At 38.6% G+C, this 15,453-nt stretch overlaps 1 protein-coding gene across 1 annotated transcript in view; it reads right to left on the bottom strand.

Moving 5' to 3' along the window:
• RAB11FIP2 (RAB11 family interacting protein 2) overlaps positions 1-15,453 on the bottom strand; it is a 148,610-nt gene that overhangs the window by 48,038 nt on the left and 85,119 nt on the right. Inside the window, exon 2 of the mRNA XM_056533168.1 lies at positions 4-128. Within this exon, the coding sequence (XP_056389143.1) occupies positions 4-128 (125 nt within the window). The remainder of the gene's footprint in view (positions 1-3; positions 129-15,453) is intronic.

The following is a 15,453-nucleotide window of genomic DNA, read 5'->3' as shown; positions in this document are numbered from 1 at the left end:
CACCTGTCACTCAGCGCAGTCTCGGCTGTGATTGGAGGGGCCGCTCCCAGCAACCAAGACAATCCCGGGAATGGAGACGTCCCTGCGTGCAGCACTGGACAGGGAAGAAGACAGAGCGCAGAATCAACCTACATGGATTATAGAGTGTTACATTAAATAGATTATACATATGAAATACTATTATACCACAATATACACTACACAGATTATAGAGTGTTACATTAAATAGATTATACATATGAAATACTATTATACCACAATATACACTACACAGATTATAGAGTGTTACATTATACAGATTATAGAGTGTTACATTAAATAGATTATACATATGAAATACTATTATACCATATTATACACTACACAGATTATAGAGTGTTACATTACATAGATTATAGAGTGTTACATTACACATATTATACATATGAAATACTATTATACAACAATATACACTACACAGATTATAGAGTGTTACATTACACAGATTATACATATGAAATACTATTATACCACAATATACACTACACAGATTATAAAGTGTTACATTATACAGATTATACATATGAAATACTATTATACCATATTATACACTACACAGATTATAGAGTGTTACATTACATAGATTATAGAGTGTTACATTACACATATTATACATATGAAATACTATTATACAACAATATACACTACACAGATTATAGAGTGTTACATTACACAGATTATACATATGAAATACTATTATACCACAATATACATTACACAGATTATAGAGTGTTACATTACACAGATTATAGAGTGTTACACTACACAGATTATAGAGTGTTACATTACACAGATTATAGAGTGTTACATTACACAGATTATAGAGTGTTACATTACACAGATTGTAGAGTGTTACATTACATAGATTATAGAGTGTTACATTATACAGATTATACATATGAAATACTATTATACCACAATATACACTACACAGATTATAGAGTGTTACATTACACAGATTATACATATGAAATACTATTATACCACAATATACACTACACAGATTATAGAGTGTTACATTACATAGATTATAGAGTGTTACATTACACATATTATACATATGAAATACTATTATACAACAATATACACTACACAGATTATAGAGTGTTACATTACACAGATTATACATATGAAATACTATTATACCACAATATACACTACACAGATTATAGAGTGTTACATTACACAGATTATACATATGAAATACTATTATACCACAATATACACTACACAGATTATAGAGTGTTACATTACACAGATTATAGAGTGTTACATTACACAGATTGTAGAGTGTTACATTATACAGATTATACATATGAAATACTATTATACCACAATATACACTACACAGATTATAGAGTGTTACATTATACAGATTATAGAGTGTTACATTACACAGATTATAGAGTGTTACATTAAATAGATTATACATATGAAATACTATTATACCACAATATAAACTACACAGATTATAGAGTGTTACATTACACAGATTATAGAGTGTTACATTACACAGATTATACATATGAAATACTATTATACCACAATATACACTACACAGATTATAGAGTGTTACATTACACAGATTATACATATGAAATACTATTATACCACAATATACACTACACAGATTATACAGTGTTACATTATACAGATTATACATATGAAATACTATTATACCACAATATACACTACACAGATTATAGAGTGTTACATTACACAGATTATAGAGTGTTACATAACACATATTATAGAGTGTTACATTATACAGATTATAGAGTGTTACATTACACAGATTATAGAGTGTTACATAACACATATTATAGAGTGTTACATTATACAGATTATAGAGTGTTAAATTACACAGATTATAGAGTGTTACATTACACAGATTATAGAGTGTTACATTACACAGATTATACATATGAAATACTATTATACCACATTATACACTACTCAGATTATAGAGTGTTACATTACACAGATTATACATATGAAATACTATTATACCACAATATACACTACACAGATTATAGAGTGTTACATTACACAGATTATACATATGAAATACTATTATACCACAATATACACTACACAGATTATAGAGTGTTACATTACACAGATTATAGAGTGTTACATTACACAGATTATAGAGTGTTACATTACACAGATTATAGAGTGTTACATTACACAGATTATAGAGTGTTACATTACACAGATTATAGAGTGTTACATTACACAGATTATAGAGTGTTACATTACACAGATTATAGTGTTACATTACACAGATTATAGAGTGTTACATTATACAGATTATACATATGAAATACTATTATACCACAATATACACTACACAGATTATAGTGTTACATTACACAGATTATAGAGTGTTACATTATACAGATTATAGAGTGTTACATTATACAGATTATAGAGTGTTACATTATACAGATTATAGAGTGTTACATTATACAGATTATAGAGTGTTACATTATATAGATTATACATATGAAATACTATTATACCACAATATAAACTACACAGATTATAGAGTGTTACATTACACAGATTATACATATGAAATACTATTATACCACAATATACACTACACAGATTATAGAGTGTTACATTACACAGATTATAGAGTGTTACATTATACAGATTATAGAGTGTTACATTACACAGATTATAGAGTGTTACATTACACAGATTGTAGAGTGTTACATTATACAGATTATACATATGAAATACTATTATACCACAATATACACTACACAGATTATAGAGTGTTCCATTACACAGATTATACATATGAAATACTATTATACCACAATATACACTACACAGATTATAGTGTTACATTACACAGATTATAGAGAGTTACATTACACAGATTATGTATATGACATCTACACTCCACATATTATAGAGTGTTACATTACACAGATTATAGAGTGTTACATTATACAGATTATAGAGTGCTACATTACACAGATTATAGAGTGCTACATTACACAGATTATAGAGTGTTACATTACACATATTATAGAGTGTTACATTACACAGATTATAGAGTGTTACATTACACATATTATAGAGTGTTACATTACACAGATTATAGAGTGTTACATTACACAGATTATAGAGTGTTACATTACACAGATTATAGAGTGTTACATTACACAGATTATACATATGAAATACTATTATACCACATTATACACTACTCAGATTATAGAGTGTTACATTACACAGATTATAGAGTGTTACATTACACAGATTATAGAGTGTTACATTACACAGATTATAGAGTGTTACATTACACAGATTATACATATGAAATACTATTATACCACATTATACACTACTCAGATTATCGAGTGTTACATTATACAGATTATAGAGTGTTACATTATACAGATTATACATATGAAATACTATTATACCACATTATACACTACTCAGATTATAGAGTGTTACATTATACAGATTATAGAGTGTTACATTACACAGATTATACATATGAAATACTATTATACCACATTATACACTACTCAGATTATAGAGTGTTACATTACACAGATTATACATATGAAATACTATTATACCACAATATACACTACACAGATTATAGAGTGTTACATTACACAGATTATAGAGTGTTACATTATACAGATTATACATATGAAATACTATTATACCACAATATACACTACACAGATTATAGAGTGTTACATTACACAGATTATAGAGTGTTACATTACACAGATTGTAGAGTGTTACATTATACAGATTATACATATGAAATACTATTATACCACATTATACACTACTCAGATTATAGAGTGTTACATTACACAGATTATACATATGAAATACAATTATACCACATTATACACTACTCAGATTATAGAGTGTTACATTATACAGATTATAGAGTGTTACATTATACAGATTATACATATGAAATACTATTATACAACAATATACACTACACAGATTATAGAGTGTTACATTACACAGATTATAGAGTGTTACATTGATACATTATGCAGATTATACATATGAAACACTATTACACCACGGCAGAATTCAAGGTAAAGCCAGCTCACCCCTGGTCTGGATATCGAGCACAGAGAAAGTGCGGACTTACACTCAGTCACAATAGGAAAATAGATAAGAATCCAGCTCCGATGCAGATCGAACAAGTGCAGCTTTATTTCACATGACACCAAAAGCAACAGGTACAAGTTGGAAATAATATTATAAATAATAATATTTCCGAATTGTACCTGTTGCTTTTGGCGAGATGTGAAATAAAGCTGCACTTGTTCGATCTGCATCGGAGCTGGATTCTTATCTACTATTACACCACATCGTACACTACACAGATTATAGAGTGTTACATTATACAGATTATATATACGAAATCTACCCTCCACAGATTACAGTGTTACATTATACAGATTATGAAATCTACCCTCCACAGATTACAGTGTTACATTATACAGATTATGAAATCTACCCTCCACAGATTATAGTGTTACATTATACAGATTATGTATATGAAATACTATTATACCACATTATACACTACACAGATTATAGAGTGTTACATTATACAGATTATAGAGTGTTACATTATACAGATTATGAAATCTACCCTCCACAGATTATAGTGTTACATTATACAGATTATGAAATCTACCCTCCACAGATTATAGAGCGTTACACTAAACAGATAATATATATGGAATGTGTATATATGCAGGTGTTATATAGGAGGGTTGGTTGGGTGTATGTATGCAGGTGTTATATAGGAGGGTTGGTTGGGTGTATGTATGTAGGTGTTATATAGGAGGGTTGGGTGTATATATGCAGGTGTTATATAGGAGAGTTGGTTGGGTGTATATATGCAGGTGTTATATAGGAGGGTTGGGTGTATGTATGCAGGTGTTATATAGGAGAGTTGGTTGGGTGTATATGCAGGTGTTATATATAGGAGGGTTGGTTGGGTGTATATATGCAGGTGTTATATAGGAGGGTTGGTTGGGTGTATGTATGTAGGTGATATATAGGACGGTTGGTTGGGTGTATATGCAGGTGTTATATAGGAGAGTTGGTTGGGTGTACATATGCAGGTGTTATATAGGAGAGTTGGTTGGGTGTATATATGCAGGTGTTATATAGGAGGGTTGGTTGAGAGTATATGCAGGTGTTATATAGGAGAGTTGGTTGGGTGTATATATGCAGGTGTTATATAGGAGGGTTGGTTGGGTGTATGTATGCAGGTGTTATATAGGAGGGTTGGTTGGGAGTATATATGCAGGTGATATATAGGAGAGTTGGTTGGGTGTATGTATGTAGGTGATATATAGGAGGGTTGATTGGGTGTATATATGCAGGTGTTATATAGGAGGGTTGGTTGGGTGTATGTATGCAGGTGTTATATAGGAGGGTTGGGTGTATGTATGCAGGTGTTATATAGAAGGGTTGGTTGGGTGTATATATACAGGTGTTACATAGGAGGGTTGGGTGTATGTATGCAGGTGATATATAGGAGGGTTAGTTGGGTGTATATATGCAGGTGTTATATAGGAGGGTTGGTTGGGAGTATATGCAGGTGTTATATAGGAGGGTTGGTTGGGTGTATGTATGCAGGTGTTATATAGGAGGGTTGGTTGGGAGTATATGCAGGTGTTATATAGGAGGGTTGGTTGGGTGTATATGCAGGTGTTATATATAGGAGGGTTGGTTGGGTGTATGTATGCAGGTGATATATAGGAGGGTTGGTTGGGTGTATATATGCAGGTGTTATATAGGAGGGTTGGGTGTATGTATGCAGGTGATATATAGGAGGGTTGGTTGGGTGTATATATGCAGGTGTTATATATAGGAGGGTTGGGTGTATGTATGCAGGTGATATATAGGAGGGTTGGTTGGGTGTATATATGCAGGTGTTATATATAGGAGGGTTGGTTGGGTGTATATATGCAGGTGTTATATAGGAGGGTTGGTTGGGTGTATGTATGTAGGTGTTATATATAGGAGGGTTGGTTGGGTGTATATATGCAGGTGTTATATAGGAGGGTTGGTTGGGTGTATGTATGCAGGTGTTATATATAGGAGGGTTGGTTGGGTGTATATATGCAGGTGTTATATAGGAGGGTTGGTTGGGTGTATGTATGCAGGTGTTATATAGGAGAGTTGGTTGGGTGTATATATGCAGGTGTTATATAGGAGAGTTGGTTGGGTGTATATATGCAGGTGTTATATAGGAGAGTTGGTTGGGTGTATGTATGCAGGTGTTATATATAGGAGGGTTGGTTGGGTGTATATATGCAGGTGTTATATAGAAGGGTTGGTTGGGTGTATATATGCAGGTGTTATATAGGATAGTTGGTTGGGTGTATGTATGCAGATGTTATATAGGAGGGTTGGTTGGGAGTATATGCAGGTGTTATATAGGAGGGTTGGTTGGGTGTATATATGCAGGTGTTATATAGGAGAGTTGGTTGGGTGTATGTATGCAGGTGTTACATAGGAGGGTTGGGTGGGTGTATATATGCAGGTGTTATATAGGAGGATTGGTTGGGTGTATGTATGCAGGTGTTATATAGGAGGGTTGGTTGGGAGTATATGCAGGTGTTATATAGGAGGGTTGGTTGGGTGTATGTATGCAGGTGTTATATAGGAGGGTTGGTTGGGTGTATGTATGCAGGTGTTATATAGAAGGGTTGGTTGGGTGTATATATGCAGGTGTTATATAGGAGGGTTGGGTGTATGTATCAGGTGTTATATAGAAGGGTTGGTTGGGTGTATATATGCAGGTGTTACATAGGAGGGTTGGGTGTATGTATGCAGGTGATATATAGGAGGGTTAGTTGGGTGTATATATGCAGGTGTTATATAGGAGGGTTGGTTGGGAGTATATGCAGGTGTTATATAGGAGGGTTGGTTGGGTGTATGTATGCAGGTGTTATATAGGAGGATTGGTTGGGTGTATATGCAGGTATTATAGAGAAGGGTTGGTTGGGTGTCTATATGCAGGTGTTACATAGGAGAGTTGGTTGGGTGTATATATGCAGGTGTTATATAGGAGGATTGGTTGGGTGTATATATGCAGGTGTTATATAGGAGGGTTGGTTGGGTGTATATGCAGGTGTTATATATAGGAGGGTTGGTTGGGTGTATGTATGCAGGTGTTATATATAGGAGGGTTGGTTGGGTGTATATATGCAGGTGTTATATATAGGAGGGTTGGTTGAGTGTATGTATGCAGGTGTTATATATAGGAGGGTTGGTTGGGTGTATGCAGGTGATATATAGGAGGGTTGGTTGGGTGTGTATATGCAGGTGTTATATATAGGAGGGTTGGTTGTATGTATGCAGGTGATATATAGGAGGGTTGGTTGGGTGTATGTATGCAGGTGTTATATATAGGAGGGTTGGTTGGGTGTATGCAGGTGTTATATAGGAGGGTTGGTTGGGTGTGTATATGCAGGTGTTATATATAGGAGGGTTGGTTGTATGTATGCAGGTGATATATAGGAGGGTTGGTTGGGTGTATATATGCAGGTGTTATATATAGGAGGGTTGGTTGGGTGTATATATGCAGGTGTTATATATAGGAGGGTTGGTTGAGTGTATATATGCAGGTGTTATATAGGAGGGTTGGTTGGGTGTATGTATGTAGGTGTTATATATAGGAGGGTTGGTTGGGTGTATATATGCAGGTGTTATATAGGAGAGTTGGTTGGGTGTATATATGCAGGTGTTATATAGGAGAGTTGGTTGGCTGTATGTATGCAGGTGTTATATATAGGAGGGTTGGTTGGGTGTATATATGCAGGTGTTATATAGAAGGGTTGGTTGGGTGTATATATGCAGGTGTTATATAGGAGAGTTGGTTGGGTGTATGTATGCAGGTGTTATATAGGAGGGTTGGGTGTATGTATGCAGATGTTATATAGGAGGATTGGTTGGGTGTATATATGCTGGTGTTATATAGGAGGGTTGGTTGGGTGTATATATGCAGGTGTTATATAGGAGGGTTGGTTGGGTGTATATATGCAGGTGTTATATAGGAGGGTTGGGTGTATGTATGCAGATGTTATATAGGAGGATTGGTTGGGTGTATATATGCTGGTGTTATATAGGAGGGTTGGTTGGGTGTATATATGCAGGTGTTATATAGGAGGGTTGGTTGGGTGTATATATGCAGTGTCACGATGCCGGCTGGCAGGTAGTGGATCCTCTGTGCCAGAGAGGGATGGCGAGGACCGCGCTAGTGGACCGGTTCTAAGCCACTACAGGTTTTCACCAGAGCCCGCCGCAAAGCGGGATGGTCTTGCTGCGGCGGTAGTGACCAGGTCGTATCCACTAGCAACGGCTCACCTCTCTGGCTGCTGAAGATACTGAAGATAGGCGAGGTACAAGGGAGTAGGCAGAAGCAAGGTCGGACGTAGCAGAAGGTCGGGGGCAGGCGGCAAGATTCGTAGTCAGGGGCAACGGCAGGAGGTCAGGAACACGGACTAGGAACAGACAAGGGAACGCTTTCACTAGGCACAAGTGCAACAAGATCCGGCCAGGGAGTGCAGGGGAAGTGAGGTGATATAGGGAAGTGCACAGGTGGGAGCCAATTAAGCTAATTGGGAAGATTGGGCCAGGCACCATCATTGGTGCACTGGCCCTTTAAATCGCAGAGACCCGGCGCGCGCGCGCCCTAGGGAGCGGGGCCGCGCGCGCCGGGACAGGACCGAGGGAGAGAGAGTCAGGTACGGGGGCCGGGGTGCGCATCGCGAGCGGGCGCTATCCGCATCGCGAATCGCATCCCGGCTGAAGGCGGGACCGCAGCGCACCCGGTCAGTGGATCTGACCGGGGCGCTGCAACAACGAAGATGAGGCGAGCGCTCCGGGGAGGAACGGGGACCCGGAGCGCTCGGCGTAACATGCAGGTGTTATATAGGAGGATTGGTTGGGTGTATATATATGCAGGTGTTATATAGGAGGATTGGTTGGGTGTATATATGCAGGTGATATATCTAGGAGGGTTGGTTGGGTGTAAATATGCAGGTGTTATATAGGAGGGTTGGTTGGGTGTATATATGCAGGTGATATATAGGAGGATTGGTTGGGTGTATATATGCAGGTGATATATAGGAGGGTTGGTTGGGTGTATATATGCAGGTGTTATATAGGAGGATTGGTTGGGTGTATATATGCAGGTGTTACATAGGAGGATTGGTTGGGTGTATATATGCAGGTGTTATATATAGGAGGGTTGGTTGGGTGTATATATGCAGGTGTTATATATAGGTGGGTTGGTTGGGTGTATGTATGCAGGTGTTATATAGGAGGGTTGGTTGGGTGTATGTTTGCAGATGTTATATAGGAGGGTTGGTTGGGTGTATATATGCTGGTGATATATAGGAGGGTTGGTTGGGTGTATGTATGCAGATGTTATATAGGAGGATTGGTTGGGTGTATATATGCAGGTGATATATCTAGGAGGGTAGGTTGGGTGTATATGCAGGTGTTATATAGGAGGGTTGGTTGGGTGTATATATGCAGGTGTTATATAGGAGGGTTGGTTGGGTGTATATATGCAGGTGTTATATAGGAGAGTTGGTTGGGTGTTTGTATGCAGGTGTTATATAGGAGGGTAGGTTGGGTGTATATATGCAGGTGTTATATAGGAGAGTTGGTTGGGTGTATATATGCAGGTGTTATATAGGAGAGTTGGTTGGGTGTATATATGCAGGTGATATATCTAGGAGGGTTGGTTGGGTGTATATATGCAGGTGTTATATAGGAGGGTTGGTTGGGTGTATATATGCAGGTGTTATATAGGAGAGTTGGTTGGGTGTTTATATGCAGGTGATATCTAGGAGGGTTGGTTGGGTGTATATATGCAGGTGTTATATAGGAGAGTTGGTTGGGTGTATATATGCAGGTGATATATCTAGGAGGGTTGGTTGGGTGTATATATGCAGGTGTTATATAGGAGGGTTGGTTGGGTGTATATATGCAGGTGTTATATAGGAGAGTTGGTTGGGTGTATATATGCAGGTGATATATCTAGGAGGGTTGGTTGGGTGTATGTATGCAGGTGTTATATAGGAGGATTGTTTGGGTGTATATATGCAGGTGTTATATAGGAGAGTTGGTTGGGTGTATATATGCAGGTGATATATCTAGGAGGGTTGGTTGGGTGTATATATGCAGGTGTTATATAGGAGAGTTGGTTGGGTGTATGTATGCAGGGGATATATAGGAGGGTAGGTTGGGTGTATATGCAGGTGTTATATAGGAGGGTTGGTTGGGTGTATATATGCAGGTGTTATATATAGGAGGGTTGGTTGGGTGTATGTATGCAGGTGTTATATAGGAGGATTGTTTGGGTGTATATGCAGGTGTTATATAGGAGAGTTGGTTGGGTGTATATATGCAGGTGTTATATAGGAGAGTTGGTTGGGTGTATATATGCAGGTGTTATATAGAAGGGTTGGTTGGGTGTATATATGCAGGTGTTATATAAAGGAGGGTTGGTTGGGTGTATATATGCAGGTGTTATATATAGGAGGGTTGGGTGTATGTATGCAGGTGTTATATAGGAGAGTTGGTTGGGTGTATGTATGCAGATGTTATATAGGAGGATTGGTTGGGTGTATATATGCAGGTGATATATAGGAGGGTTGGTTGGGTGTATGTATGCAGATGTTATATAGGAGGATTGGTTGGGTGTATATATGCAGGTGTTATATATAGGAGGGATGGTTGGGTGTATGTATGCAGGTGTTATATAGGAGGGTTGGTTGGGTGTATATATGCAGGGGATATATAGGAGGGTAGGTTGGGTGTATATGCAGGTGTTATATAGGAGGGTTGGTTGGGTGTATATATGCAGGTGATATATATAGGAGGGTTGGTTGGGTGTATATATGCAGGTAATATATAGGAGAGTTGGTTGGGTGTATGTATGCAGGTGTTATATAGGAGGGTTGTTTGGGTGTATATGCAGGGGATATATAGGAGGGTAGGTTGGGTGTATATGCAGGTGTTACATAGGAGGGTTGGTAGGGTGTATGTATGCAGGTGTTATATAGGAGGGTTGGGTGTATGTATGCAGGTGTTATATAGGAGGGTTGGGTGTATGTATGCAGGTGTTATATAGGAGGGTTGGGTGTATGTATGCAGGTGTTATATAGGAGGGTTGGTTGGGTGTATGTATGCAGGTGTTATATAGGAGGGTTGGGTGTATGTATGCAGGTGTTATATAGGAGGATTGGTTGGGTGTATATGCAGGTGTTACATAGGAGGGTTGGTTGGGTGTATGTATGCAGGTGTTATATAGGAGGGTTGGGTGTATGTATGCAGGTGTTATATAGGAGGGTTGGGTGTATGTATGCAGGTTTTATATAGGAGGATTGTTTGGGTGTATATGCAGGTGTTACATAGGAGGGTTGGTTGGGTGTATATATGCAGATGTTATATAGGAGGGTTGGTTGGGTGTATGTATGCAGGTGTTAGATATAGGAGGAATGGTTGGGCCTATATACGCAGGTGTTATATAGGAGGGTTGGTTGGGTGTATATATGCAGGTGTTATATATAGGAGGATTGGTTGGGTGTATATGCAGGTGTTATATAGGAGGGTTGGTTGGGTGTATGTATGTAGGTGTTATATAGGAGGGTTGGTTGGGTGTATATATGTAGGTGTTATATAGGAGGGTTGGTTGGGTGTATATATGCAGGTGTTATATAGGAGGGTTGGGAGTATATATGCAGGTGTTATATAGGAGGGTTGGATGGGTGTATATATGCAGGTGTTATATATAGGAGGATTGGTTGGGTGTATATGCAGGTGTTATATAGGAGGGTTGGTTGGGTGTATGTATGTAGGTGTTATATAGGAGGGTTGGTTGGGTGTATATATGTAGGTGTTATATAGGAGGGTTGGTTGGGTGTATATATGCAGGTGTTATATAGGAGGGTTGTGTGTTTGTATGCAGGTGTTATATAGGAGGGTTGGTTGGGTGTATGTATGCAGGTGTTATATAGGAGGATTGGTTGGGTGTATATATGCAGGTGTTATATAGGAGGGATGGTTGGGTGTATATATGCAGGTGTTATATATAGAAGGGTTGGTTGGGTGTATGTATGCAGATGTTATATATAGAAGGGTTTGGTGTTTGTACGTAGGTGATATATATAGGAGGGTTGGTTGGGTGTATATATGCAGGTGTTATATAGGAGGATTGGTTGGGTGTATATATGCAGGTGTTCTATAGGAGGGTTGGTTGGGTGTATGTATGCAGGTGATATATAGGAGGATTGGTTGGGTGTATATATGCAGATGTTATATAGGAGGGTTGGTTGGGTGTATGTAAGCAGGTGTTATATAGGAGGGTTGGTTGGGTGTATGTATACAGGTGTTATATAGGAGGGTTGGTTGGGTGTGTATATGCAGGTGTTATATATAGGAGGGTTGGGTGTATGTATGTAGGTGATATATAGGAGGATTGGTTGGGTGTATGTATGTAGGTGATATATAGGAGGATTGGTTGGGTGTATATATGCAGATGTTATATAGGAGAGTTGGTTGGGTGTATGTAAGCAGGTGATATATAGGAGGGTTGGTTGGGTGTATGTATGCAGGTGATATATAGGAGGGTTGGTTGGGTGTATGTATGCAGGTGTTATATAGGAGGGTTGGTTGGGTGTATGTATGTAGGTGTTATATAGGAGGGTTGGTTGGGTGTATGTAAGCAGGTGATATATAGGAGGATTGGTTGGGTGTATATATGCAGATGTTATATAGGAGGGTTGGTTGGGTGTATGTAAGCAGGTGATATATAGGAGGATTGGTTGGGTGTATATATGCAGGTGTTATATAGGAGGGTTGGTTGGGTGTATGTAAGCAGGTGATATATAGGAGGGTTGGTTGGGTGTATGTATGCAGGTGTTATATAGGAGGGTTGGTTGGGTGTATATATGCAGGTGTTATATAGGAGGGTTGGGTGGGTGTATATATGCAGGTGTTATATAGGAGGGTTGGTTGGGTGTATATATGCAGGTGTTATATAGGAGGGTTGGTTGGGTGTATATATGCAGGTGTTATATAGGAGGGTTGGTTGGGTGTATATATGCAGATGTTATATAGGAGAGTTGGTTGGGTGTATATGCAGGTGTTATATAGGAGGGTTGGTTGGGTGTATGTATGTAGGTGTTATATAGGAGGGTTGGGTGGGTGTATATATGCAGGTGTAATATAGGAGGGTTGGTTGGGTGTATATATGCAGGTGTTATATATAGGAGGGTTGGTTGGGTGTATATGCAGGTGTTATATAGGAGGGTTGGTTGGGTGTATATATGCAGGTGTTATATAGGAGGGTTGGTTGGGTGTATATATGCAGATGTTATATAGGAGAGTTGGTTGGGTGTATATGCAGGTGTTATATAGGAGGGTTGGTTGGGTGTATGTATGCAGGTGTTATATAGGAGGGTTGGGTGTATGTATGCAGGTGTTATATAGGAGGGTTGGTTGGGTGTATATATGCAGGTGTTTTATATAGGAGGATTGGTTGGGTGTATATGCAGGTGTTATATAGGAGGGTTGGTTTGGTGTATATATGTAGGTGTTATATATAGGAGGATTGGTTGGGTGTATGTATGCAGGTGTTATATATAGGAGGATTGGTTGGGTGTGTGTATGCAGGTGTTATATATAGGAGGGTTGGTTGGGTGTGTATATGCAGGTGTTATATAGGAGGCTTGGGTGTATGTATGCAGGTGTTATATAGGAGGGTTGGTTGGGTGTATATATGCAGGTGTTATATAGGAGGATTGGTTGGGTGTATGTATGCAGGTGTTATATAGGAGGGTTGGTTGGGTTTATGTATGTAGGTGATATATATATAGGAGGGTTGGTTGGGTGTATATATGCAGGTGTTATATAGGAGGGTTGGTTGGGTGTATATATGCAGGTGTTATATAGGAGGGTTGGGTGTAAATATGCAGGTGTTATATAGGAGGGTTGGGTGTATGTATGCAGTTGTTATATAGGAGGGTTGGTTGGGTGTATGCATGCAGATGTTATATATAGGAGGGTTGGTTGGGTGTATGTATGTAGGTGATATATAGGACGGTTGGTTGGGTGTATATGCAGGTGTTATATAGGAGAGTTGGTTGGGTGTATATATGCAAGTGTTATATAGGAGGGTTGGTTGGGTGTATATATGCAGGTCTTATATAGGAGGGTTGGTTGGGTGTATGTATGCAGGTGATATATAGGAGGGTTGGTTGGGTGTATGTATGCAGGTGATATATAGGAGAGTTGGTTGGTGTATGTATGCAGGTGTTATATAGGAGGGTTGGTTGGGTGTATGTATGCAGGTGTTATATAGAAGGGTTGGTTGGGTGTATATATGCAGGTGTTATATAAGAGGGTTGGTTGGGTGTATGTATGCAGGTGTTATATAGGAGGGTTGGTTGGGTGTATGTATGCAGGTGATATATAGGAGGGTTGGTTGGGTGTATTTATGCAGGTGTTATATATAGGTGGGTTGGTTGGGTGCATATATGCAGGTGTTATATAGGAGGGTTGGTTGGGTGTATGTATGCAGGTGATATATAGGAGGGTTGGTTGGGTGTATATATGCAGGTGTTATATAGAAGGGTTGGTTGGGTGTATATGCAGGTGTTATATATAGGAGGGTTGGTTGGGTGTATATATGCAGGTGTTATATAGAAGGGTTGGTTGGGTGTATATGCAGGTGTTATATATAGGAGGGTTGGTTGGGTGTATATATGTAGGTGTTATATAGAAGGGTTGGTTGGGTGTATATATGCAGGTGTTATATAGGAGAGATGGTTGGGTGTATGTATGCAGATGTTATATAGAAGGGTTGGTTGGGTGTATGTATGCAGGTGTTATATAGGAGGGTTGGTTGGGTGTATATATGCAGGTGATATATAGGAGGATTGGTTAGGTGTATATATGCAGGTGTTATATATAGGAGGGTTGGTTGGGTGAATATATGCAGGTGTTATATAGGAGGGTTGGTTGGGTGAATATATGCAGGTGTTATATAGGAGGGTTGGTTGGCTGTATGTATGCAGGTGTTATATAGGAGGGTTGGTTGGGTGTATGTGCAGGTGTTATATAGGAGGGTTGGTTGGGTGTATGTATACAGATGTTATATAGGAGGGTTGGTTGGGTGTATATATGCAGGTGTTATATAGGAGGGTTGGGTGTATGTATGCAGGTGTTATATATAGGAGGGTTGGTTGGGTGTATATGCAGGTGTTATATAGGAGGGTTGGTTGGGTGTATATGCAGGTGTTATATATAGGAGGGTTGGTTGGGTGTATGTATGCAAGTGTTATATAGGAGGGTTGGTTGGGTGTATAT

Source organism: Hyla sarda, chromosome 7 (assembly GCF_029499605.1).
Source record: "Hyla sarda isolate aHylSar1 chromosome 7, aHylSar1.hap1, whole genome shotgun sequence".
Classification (NCBI taxonomy): Eukaryota; Metazoa; Chordata; class Amphibia; order Anura; family Hylidae; genus Hyla; species Hyla sarda.
The sequence above is the reverse complement of the archived record's forward strand: the minus strand, read 5'-3'. Positions and strand labels throughout refer to the sequence as shown.